The 11,747-nt window shown below is 34.3% G+C and overlaps 1 protein-coding gene across 4 annotated transcripts in view; it reads right to left on the bottom strand.

Annotated features, from left to right (window-relative positions):
• Positions 1-481: 481 nt before the first annotated feature.
• Positions 482-11,747, bottom strand: part of LOC111866545 (probable phospholipid-transporting ATPase VD) — a 54,215-nt gene continuing 42,949 nt past the window's right edge. For 3 of the 4 annotated variants that reach the window (XM_023855593.2, XM_023855595.2, XM_023855591.2), the window contains exon 20: positions 482-3,585. In XM_023855593.2, the coding sequence (XP_023711361.1) occupies positions 3,528-3,585 (58 nt within the window). In that variant the 3' untranslated portion in view covers positions 482-3,527. The other variant, XM_023855594.2, reaches the window with a different exon arrangement.

Raw genomic sequence — 11,747 nt, 5'->3', positions numbered from 1 at the left:
GTGGTAGAACAGCAGCAGTAGCAGCTGTTATTTTTGTCAGAAATCTTTCCTAAAATTACTAAAATGGCAGCTGTCAAAGTAACTGTTAGGGGATATGAATACTATACAGAAATGACAAAAACTGTTATGGCTACAACTGATGTCACTGCATAGCATTCAGCACTCGTTTTGAACTCCAAGCAGTCCAGAATTTGTATTCTGGCCTGGAGACCAGCTTATCCTGATTGTTTTCCTCAGTTAAAGTATATGAAACTGACTACCCACTTGATAATGTGTCATTAAATAAACCAACAAACAAAAGACAAACAAAACAGAATGCCTATTTAGTGATTTCATTACATAACACAGAAGGATCAGAAGTGTAATGGAAATGAAAGAGTCTGCAGAGTAAGAAGTACCTGCAAGGGTACAGCTTACAAAGCTATGAGGTAAACTAACAAAATTAATAAACTGTTCCAGGTGCACAACTTTCTAATTAATGGTCACTATATTATGTTTTATTCTGAAGATACATCTAAGCACTCATCAACAAGTTTTCTACAGGATATAAAAATAAAAACAGTGAACCTCTGTTTAAGGTTTCTTCTGAGAGAAGTGGATAACACCAATTAACTGAGGAAAATCGTGAATGGTGGTAATTTAACACTGAGAATATTAACTTGTGATTAATGAAATTGTATATTAAATTTGGGGGAAATATTAAATCAAGGAACATTAAATAGGGGTTCCACTGTATACGTACATTACTCTCCAATATATTTCCTTCATTTTACAGGTATCTTCATCCATTCTTAATATACTGATATGGCAATAATTAAAACATGAAATAACACATGTAAATATAACGAAGATAATCAATGCTACTGTCTCTGTGAGATCATGTATGACAAGTGGAAAAGAATTTTTGTATGAACTACCACTTTCAGTTTATGGAAACAAATTATATTATTTTCTGTTTCTGCTGCTTTCTAGTTTCATATAAGACTTCAGGCCTAGAAACACATAGGCATAATTTTCATCGAAGCCATTACTGTGTTGTTTACTCTATGACAGAGACCCACTTACTATTAATGGCTGAGCCTTATTTGAGACATACAATCACTATAATCAAATATAATGTACTGCATATAATATTGAAATTATTAAATAGCTCCATGAAAGAGTAGTTTTGTGTCTCTATGCCATAAAAATTATTATAATCATGATACCTAACATATGCAGTTTAATTTAATTAATGTCACTTTTAATTAACCATGTAAAATGTCTCTAAAACAAATACGAGCTATGTAACTCTCACAAATATAAATTAATGCATACAATATTGAAATTATTAAATAGTCCCATGAAATAGTAGTTTTGTGTCTCTCAACCATAGGAAATTATTACAATTATGATACCTAAAACTTCTAGTTTAATGTAATTAATGTCACTTTTAATTAACCATGTAAAATGTCTCTAAAGCAAATAGCACTTATGTAGCACTCTCTGTTTGACATAAAATGATCACCTAACCAGAGACATCTCTAAGGCTCCAGCAATGTTATCATTCACAATCCATTGGGGGGGGGGACTAATGGGAGTCAAATTTCCATATTGGATTTCTACAACAAAACACAAGCCAGCAGTCTGAAGAGTCACAATATAATACTGTATAGAGCACACTTGCTTTGTTTCCTCTCTTTTCATGTTTAGGAGCACAGAGGGCTAACATCATGTCTCATTTGGAGATGACAGACTAAAGAGCAGCTTCACCACTGGTACTACTAACTGAACTTTCCAAATTATTCTTAACCCTGACAGTCAGCCATGTAGTGGGTCACTTAACACATTCAGGCCTAGCTTGAATATTCATCAGACTTTCCCAGTAACCTGGCCATTTCCTCCCAACAGGCAAGATTTTGGAATCAAGGTTTTGAACACACCTTGAAAAAATACCTGAGTAGTTCTTTTAGGCTACCATACTGTGATAGCCCTGCACTGACTAACAGAATTACAAGAAAGGCTAACTGTGACACACTGGACATTTCATATTGCAGACATTTAATGAAGGAAAAGTTACACTTGAAGTTTCTGAAACTGGAACTAAATGTGTTAAAGGAGGAGGCAAGGTATTACAAAAAAATACAACCTTTACTGTTACAACCCCAGTCAGTTTCATTATAAAAACTCACATTTATCACATTAACATAAAAGGGCTTGATTATTAGTCAATAAAACATCACAAGGAAGGCAAAAATGTAAATTCTGTGATGATAAAATGGGAAGGAAAGGGAGACAGAGAGATCAATAAATGAAATAAGATTCTCTAAACCCGTGGCACTTTACAGATGCTGTGCTTATAGAAATCTCATCATCGTTTTAATGAAATTTTTATCAAGATTATAACTGGCCCCATAACAACTGATCCTATATTAATAAAATCCCATCCAATCAAAATTTCTGTAATTAAGTTCCCAAAATCTTAGATTCAAAGACAGGTTAAGGCCATGATATTTCTTAAGTACACTATGTTATTACAACAATTTCAGTCACAAGTAAAATATTATATATTGTAAAGAGAATCATTATCACAGTGGATAAAAAAAAAAAGTTCCCATTTCAGGCCATGGATATTACATATCACATTATTAACTCATGGAGCTGTCACTGAAAGAATGTAAGCATTTAAAAGCTTTTACAACTAATTAAAGAGACAAGACAAAGTGAATGTGAGAGTTTTCAAACACAAAATTATTTATGATATTTCAAATGTTGTACATACAATTTAATTTAAAATATGAAGTTACCCCATTTAACTCACAACAGTATTGACAAACGATGTTTAATAATAATAATAATAATAATAATAATAATAATAATAATAATAATAAAACACATTACCACTGATTTGGCATAAACTATTCTGCTCAGGAACCAGATTATTTCTGGCAACTTAGCCAAATTTCAACACATAAACCATTCCTTCCACAATACTTAACAATGAGAGTTCACTATCTTCACAGTACAGGACCTTCTTGTTACTGCAGTATTCCAAGAGCTATTGGTACTAGCATTACTACAGAAATGCCCTTGTTGTCAACCTGAAGACACAGTCTGAATTCAACAAAGTTATATATCAAACACTATTCCCAACCCAGTACTGTGACAATACTTAGTTGTGAACTTGACACACGCATAATGGTGAAAGATTATAACTCACCAAATATTAACTCATGTGACCATGTGTTACTCTGCATCATAGGTAAAAAAAATAAATTAATTGGCAACTTTCATCACTTTACATTAATTACAGACACTCTTATATATGCATATATATTTATTTATTTATTGATACAGAATCGCTTTAACTATCAAACCGAATCTGACACTCAGGAACTTCTCATTTTAAATGTAAGGACTGGGAGAAACGCACACTTGTCTCTTCACTGCGTGCAACATGTTCCATTTACTAATAACAAATGCTCCTGTTGGTCCCATTAGTAAACTCACAGCCAATAAAGTTTTATTACACATCTTATGTCTTTTCATTATCCCACAACTGTCAGATTGCTGGGATTCACATCCTTGGCTCCATAATCGGTGGTCCTGAAATGATATTACACTATTATATGAACAATAGGCAGCATTAAAGAATACAGATGTGCAAATCTATATCGCAGATTTGGAAACGATAAATATCAAAACATATTTCCGTAAGTGCAAGTTCCAGGCATTATAAATAGCAGGTATAATATTCAATGGGAACATCTCAAATTTCAAGATCAAGGTCATCTCAGATGATGCCATGTAACCTGGTAGCTAGGTAAAACCTGCTGCATCCACAAGAGACCCTCTTCTACTCTGAAGACACTGGTAGTAGAGTTCTCATCTCGGTAGACTGTCACCATCATTTTCACCGCTCACATCTCAAATTTCAGTTTATAAAGTTAGCATTCAAGTCTAAAAAATATATGCATCCTAGCATTTACGTAACTGTGGCAAAATTTCTGGGGCCATTTCAGCAACAGTTTCAAGACATGTCACCAGAAAATGCTAAACCCCAATGGTAGTAATAATACCAGACTGCTCTTCCTAAATCTGATATGAAATTCTACAATAATTTAAGAAAGTATGAACATTAACAAGCAAATTAAAGCTATGCAATATCACATCCAACATGCTATATATAACATATATATGTTGTAGCATACTCAGATTGGTGAATGTGTGTAATAAACTAACATGTGTACAAAACTGTTTTGTTATGAAGTTAAGCTGGGCTGTCAGCTTGCTGTTGACATCTTCCAACAAACATGCATATGTTGAAAGTACTAGATATTTACATAAAAATAATAATAACAACAGCAGCAGTAGGAATAATAGTAGTAATGATAGTAGTACTGGCACAGCCAGAATGAAAACCTAAAATAAATGTACTGGAGCAAACACTGACAGAACAAGTGAACTGGTTCTGACTCAAGCAGCATGGGTGAAAATAACTCTAAAATTGCCAATGATTTGGAGAAAGAAATACTTTAAAATCAGACTGATGTACTTATTTGTATTGCTAAAATTAATCTCAATCATGGAGCTCTGCTCAAGAAGATGTGCTTCAGAGAGTAGAGCATTTTTTAAATATTTTTATTGTTGGGGTGGGCGAACCTAGCCTGAGGGTCCCTTAATGCTGTGGCCACGGGTAGCAGATGAGTTAGAAAACATTGCCCAAAACCACAGAAAATTTTACACATATTATGTATAATAATCTATGCTTTCACAGACAAAAAACAGTGTCAAGTCTCAGCATTTCATTACAGAATCTGAAGTAACTGTGGAATATTAGATAAAATATTCTTTAAACTGTCATGAGAAAGTGACTGAGTTATATCAATATATTTATCACATAACATGAAAATGTTCTATATTTTATGATTGAAAGTACAGCTTACATCAAACCTAAAACAATGTAATATCTCAAAGCCAGAAAACAACAAGCTGATAACATGCTCACTCAATTTATATTATATATCAACACCTATTTTACTAGCAAAAGTTCTTCAGCATTTAATAACCACAAGTTTAATATCAAATAAAAAGTGTTTCTGTAATAGCCAATTTTGTAGTGAATAAGACAAGGGACTTACATACAGAACAGGCACATTATAAAAATATCATTAAACTAAATAATTTCTTGAAGGAGCCTTCACTGAGAAGCTAACAGTCACTCAGACAGTCAAGAAATTCTTTGCCTTTCATGGAACCTGAAGGTTCATTACCATGTTCTCGAGATCAGCACTTGTATCTACCCAGAACCAGAAAAATCCACTCCACATCTATTTTAAAATTACCCTCTCATTTTCCAGGTCCTCCAAGTGATCTCTTGCCTTCATGATTTCTGATTAAAATGGTGCATGTTTTCTCATCTGTCCTGCACATGCTATAGTGTGTACCTCATTCTTGGAAACTTTCATGAATCATTAAAAACAATATTACATGTAAACAAGGAACAGTGGGATATACTACAAGTTCCATTAAAACAAAAGGAGCAATATTTCACAGAGACAGTCTGGGCCCATTGTCCTTTTATCTTACCCTTCAAACAAGCAACATATGGATATTATTTAGCCATTTGCCTGTTCCATTAAAAAAAATAGCATGTAGTGCTATCAGCCTAATTTTTGTCTGGAATATCAATTTTGGATGCTAGGCTGACAACCTCGTTCTGTAAAAAATGACTGTTGCAAAATCAAAAGAAGTGAAAACCAGATTAAATCTGGTACAATCTACAGAAGGCAAAGACTAAAAGAGGGCTGTTTTACCAACGATGATATCAGTTTTAAATGTGATTTTACTATATTTTACTACATCAGAAGAAGCAGGTCCCCTAATAATTGTACTATGCACCACTGTATTAGGAACACCAAAGTGTTAGAAACAACGCACAAAATAAATGAACCTTCAGTTCTACACACACAATTTAAAGTTATGTGCTGTATGTCAAATAAGTTAATTATAAGTCAAAGAGTCTTTTGGAAATAATTAAAAATTACAATGAAAACACAGAATTCAGGTGAAATCAGAACAGTTACATGAATAAGAAAATATCCAATTAATGAAGTGAATGGTAATGAATATTCATGATGTGAGTATCAGAACAAATAACTAGGCATGTAACATGTACTAAAAATAATAAATCAAAAATACAATAAGATATGTTAAGACACTTGTTAAAAACTCGGGCATGTGACAAATACAGAATTAACAGCTACAAGTCAATGAAGGCAAGGAATGCATGCACAATACAGTCACTGTCTTATTCATTTAGAATAACATAGTGGTCACAAACTAATCTGGAAAACATGGACACAAAAACATGAATTCCATTAAAAAAATATTAATCATATAACCCCATATTATCCATTTCATGTCAGTACCTGTACCCAAAATAGAGAATAAAGAGGTTTACTTTTAATTTAAGAACTATGTAACATACAAATCCAAAATTTCAAAAACTATTTCAGAACAATATTAATAAGCCATTCCACTTTGCCGTTATGAAATTAAAGAAAGTATGAACCTGCTTAAGTAACACAATCATTACCAGTATACAACAGGATCTGAATTTTTATGAAAATGGAAACAAAAACATGCTGCATGTGCAATTTCCAGACTTCACCTTGGTCACTTAGATTTACAAGTGTAAGTGTACTGGCTTAAGAAACAGCAACTTGCACAATGGAACACAATGATTCATCTGTGCAATTTAAAGATACAGAAACAGCAATTACAAACTATAAGTATTATACACTCGAATAAGATACTGCACAGATAAATGCACATTTGGCAAACACCAGAAACAATTCAACAGTTGTCTACTGGCTGCCAATCTTCCCAGAACTGAATGTCTTTCTAGGCATGACATAGTGACAAAAGAAACAGATCAGGAATTGGTTAAAGATGCAAAATTAACATGTTTTATAGTACTACAAATATCATCCACAGACCTTAATGGAAAATATAAAACATAACTTCTCTTGGGATAAAACAACTAGGGGTCTGGAAATGGGCTGCTGCACCAAGACAGTGCACTAGTCATCTGTGTCCTACAGGCTCCAGTCAACACAGCAGGTGAGAAAGTCTAGGATGCTGTCATTTAAGGAGATTAAAGACAGTCTTGCATGACTGCTTCCAGAAGTAATGTGGCTACTATGAGAAATGTGTGACAGAAAATGAGAAAAAAATTTGAAGGCAGTGTGCAATAAAACCTGCTCTGGTAACAATAGGTAAGTTCAAATGGACAAAATGAAATTGACTTTTTTGTTCTGCCTGGTATAAACACACATTTTCTTTCACTAAACATAATATGGCATCATTCCAACAATAATACATAGTTCTTGTTTATAACAGACTGCCTCAAGCAAGGAATCATTAATGCACTCTGCTGCAAGCAGGTGACCTGCTCTAGAACATTACATGAGCTCACACTTGCATGCACACTTCTACAGCTGAGTTACTGATGCAGAAATTTCACTTTATTTCCCCTAGCAAAGGGCCTTCCCCAGTATCAGGCTCACAGCCAATTCCCACTGTGACTTTGAAAACATCATATAAGTCATTACCATGGCAGACAGCCCCTTTTAAATTAAACAAAGTGACTGCACTGAAATTTTACAAATTGTAGGTACACATTTTTACTTCTACAAATTATTTTCAATCTGCTTTCAATGAGCTCATAGATAAATATCTAGACTGAAATAGTGTTCTGCAGCAACTAAATTATGTACACATCTGTGGGGGAGGATAACAAGATTACTAAGCAGCATAATATCTTTACAGCTTATAAAAGGAAGTAAGCAAATTCATGCTCTTACCTTGGCAAAACGATGAAAAGACACACTTGTGCTATGAGGTGAACTTGAACTGTGAGTGAGGTGTGACTGTTAGCATCTGTAAAAGCTATGGATAGTGACTAACTGCATTATAGAAAGCATGCAGAGTGCAAAAACTGAAAACCCCATTACAATAACAAAATAAAATTTCTCTAAATATTAAGTTTTATTTAAAGTTATGTGAAAACATTCAGACATTTTAAGAGAGCACAAAACTGATTAAATACAGACCATATTTTTTCTCCACATACTCGTACACGCACTCAGTGGCATAGTATCACAGGAAACAGTACATACAGTGTTCCTGACTTCTGAACGCCATGTATGGTATAATTCTAACCTACAAACTCAGTAGTCCATTATTGAATTCCGAAAGTCCTAACAACGGTTCTTGGGCTAGGTCAGTTCAATCTGCTACCCACCTTCACACTCTATTTCTTTAAGATTAATTTTATATCTTCTCATCTATACTCAAGCCTCAAAAGCGGCCTTTTCCTTCAGGTTACATTGCCTAAACTGTACATGTAGATCTCACTTCCCCCATATGTGCTACGTGTACTATACGTACCACCCATCTCACCCTCCTTGATTTAATGGCACTAACAATATAAGGTGAAGAGTAAAAATTATGAAGCTTCCTGTTACACAGTTCTTTTCCACTCTCTTTTTATTTCCGCTGTCACAGGTCCAAATATTCTCATCAGCACTTTTCTTTCTTCAAACTTAAAAATTATCTGCATCATTTACTAGCTCTTGAGAGACCATGACAGCCCAAGATGTCAACTTCATTTCGTTTGCATTTTAAATCTGGCACTCACAGTCCAGCATTGGACAACATAATTTTCCAAATGTAAGACTGAGACAAAAAAACAGTATCATAATGTGTTATGACAGTTAGGCTAGTATCAAGTTGCATTTGGTACAACAGCAAATTTAGTCTGATTTCCTTGTTGACCTCCAAGTCTCATAAATGTACTAGCTGCTTCATTTCCACTACAGCCAGCATACTGACCAATCCCACTGCATCCCTTACTAATCAGCATGGACAAGATTTTTATGACCTAATAATCCCTTAAATATGTATGTAAAATATGCACATAAAAAGAACATACCAAATATTAAAACTGATTTTACATTATTTTAAGACCAACAAAACAACATTTAAATTGATTTTATGTAATCAATGAATGATCCACTTGCAATAAAAAGCAATACTTAAATACAAATCATGCAACAAATCCAATATTTTTCCTGACAAGTTAAAAAACTAGTGCTACACATATATCTCCAAGTTTTCAACTTCTCTTCTGTTGCGGTTCACAGTTACTAAATATTTTAGGTCTCCCATAGTTAGTTGCCTCCTATTGTCCTGTAAGATGTCCTTATAGTGGGAAAAAATTATTATCACCTCACAGAAACTTAAGGGCACATGTACAAAAGCTGCTACTTGCTCCACTGCTAGTGATTTTTTACTTGGCACTTCAGCATGTTTAACGGCTAAAATTTCTTCATATCTTGAAAGAATGCTGTGTACCTTTTCCTTTACTACTTCACCAACTTTTCCAGGAACCAAATTAAATTTGGAAACAGTGGTTTTGAATACACTTAACAAGTGATACGTAGTAGTACTGCCATTGCTTGCCTCTAGTGAGGAAATGGCAGGTGGAAGATGAGAGAAGTGAGCAGACATGTAGGGAAGATTAATTTCTAGTTCTATATTTTTTAGTACATCTTGGGCACTTTGAGCTGATGCTCCACTTTTTGGATCAAATGTATTCACAACATTCCTAACTGTTTCTAAATGTTCGGTGTAATTCATTGCACACAGCCATGCACCCCAGTGCATTGGTTCTGGTGGAAGTGGAACGTCCGGCGCTACTGCTTTAAAGGGTCCTTTTCTATATGGTGCTTTAATAAATACCTTTTCCACAGAAGATACCAACTTGTCAACAAGTGTAACATTTGCACATATTGTTTCTGCAACATGGTGCGATGCAAGTCAAATGTGTCATATCTGGAAATATAACTTTAAGAGCAGTATCGGCTTTGATCACAGAACTTGCAGCATCAGTCACAAAGAGCAATACATGCTCATACTGAATGCCATTGGCCACAGTAGAGCCATGGAATCGATACAAAATTCAGGAACTATGAAGCTATTTGTTGTTTCAAACTGCTCTACCACAAGAAGATTCTTATTAAGGGATCCAATTATAATATTTGCAATAAACCGTCCCTCACATTTTTGTGTTTTGTCGGTTGATACCCACACATAATTATCTTGACTCTTATCTCTAATGACTTCAATTGTAAGATCGCAACACTGCTTCATGTAATTTTTGCACATAGTAGATTCATCCAGCATTCTGCGCTGTGTATACTTCTCTATGAAGTTTCTCAGAGTAGGACTGATTAGTTTCCACAGTGGAATATCTGCCATGAAGAAGGCTTTGCACAAGTCAAAGGAGAACTGTGAAAAGCTATTATTAGAAAATTCGCTAATCAATTTTTGAACAGGAGCAGTTTTCATGGATATAATTTTAATATTCTCTTTGTGTATACTAGTGTTCAAATGTTGAAGCATTTGAAAGCGTTTTCACAACCGCTTTTCACATGCTCAGCAGTAAAGAGTTTTGTTATCTGTAGTTATCATCTCTCCTCCAAACTCCTGCTGATACAGCTGTAATATAGTTTTCTGACTTATTTTCACTTTTGGCACGACTGCAAAAAGCCAAACAAGCTTAACCAGAGACTAGTCACCACTAATATGGATGACGCCCAGCTCTAAATGAAGAAGAGTAGTGAACCTGATGGAGATGTTGGAAATAAATAAATCAAGTCCATTATTGGTTGAATAGTATTCTGTTGTTAGTAACTATATGTGAATACGCTTCTGACTAATCCCTTTGCAGCCACACTGATGGTATGCTGATGAGGCAAGCTATGAGTAGAGGGATCGGGGAAGTCCCATCCTGGGTACTGAATCAGAAACATGAATCCAGACAACTTGTTATTTGTATGACAAAATTTTGAGAGTCAAATATTCAGCATATTCTAATACAAAAAAGAAAAATTGTATACACACAACGATTGAAAATTTGAACATAAAATTAAAAATATATACAATGATAAACATTTTAAAAAGAAAATATGTAGCATAAATAGAAATCTTTGAAAATAATATGCTTATTCATAAAACAAGCAAAATATGCATTTATATGCACCATCAAACCACGTCTAAAATTTAAGAAATTAAGTAATTCATACACATATCCAAATGAGCATACTTTTTGGTTACAAAAAAAAAATGCATTTGCATTAAAATCCGGTCCCTACTAATCAGTGAGATATCTGAATGGGTGTGTAATCAGTCTGTGACTTCTCTCAGAGCCAAAAGAATATAACAAGTAACACCTGACAGTTAAATATGTTCCTCTCAAATCCAAGCACACTTGGATGTAAGGGATAGAATTGAACTCGCCCTATGATGTCAGCTTCAAATTGCACAAACTACTTTCCCAAACAAAGGTCTGGAAACTGAGTCATGGCAGCATACACATTACATCTGTAATGGAGGAAATGTCAATACCAAATTCCAGAAAACCATGTCACAGAAACATAATCATTATGCTTATATGTATATTCCATATCCAAAGAGCAGCAAGCAAAAGTTAATTTCCAAAATCATAAATATTTAGGTCATACTATAAAAGTTGTAACACTACCCCTATTTAAACCATGAAGCACTATAAACATGTAAATGAAAGATTATGTAATTAATTCTTTTTTTATTCACTTAGTGGGGAGTGGAGTCCCAACTGGGTCCACTTGGCACGGCAGCCACTGATTGGCCTATTTAACTGCCCCGGGTGATTATGATGG

This window comes from Cryptotermes secundus, unplaced genomic scaffold (genome assembly GCF_002891405.2).
Source record: "Cryptotermes secundus unplaced genomic scaffold, Csec_1.0 scaffold571, whole genome shotgun sequence".
NCBI lineage: Eukaryota > Metazoa > Arthropoda > Insecta > Blattodea > Kalotermitidae > Cryptotermes > Cryptotermes secundus.
Note: the sequence above shows the minus strand (reverse complement) of the source record. Positions and strands in the feature narration are given on the sequence as shown.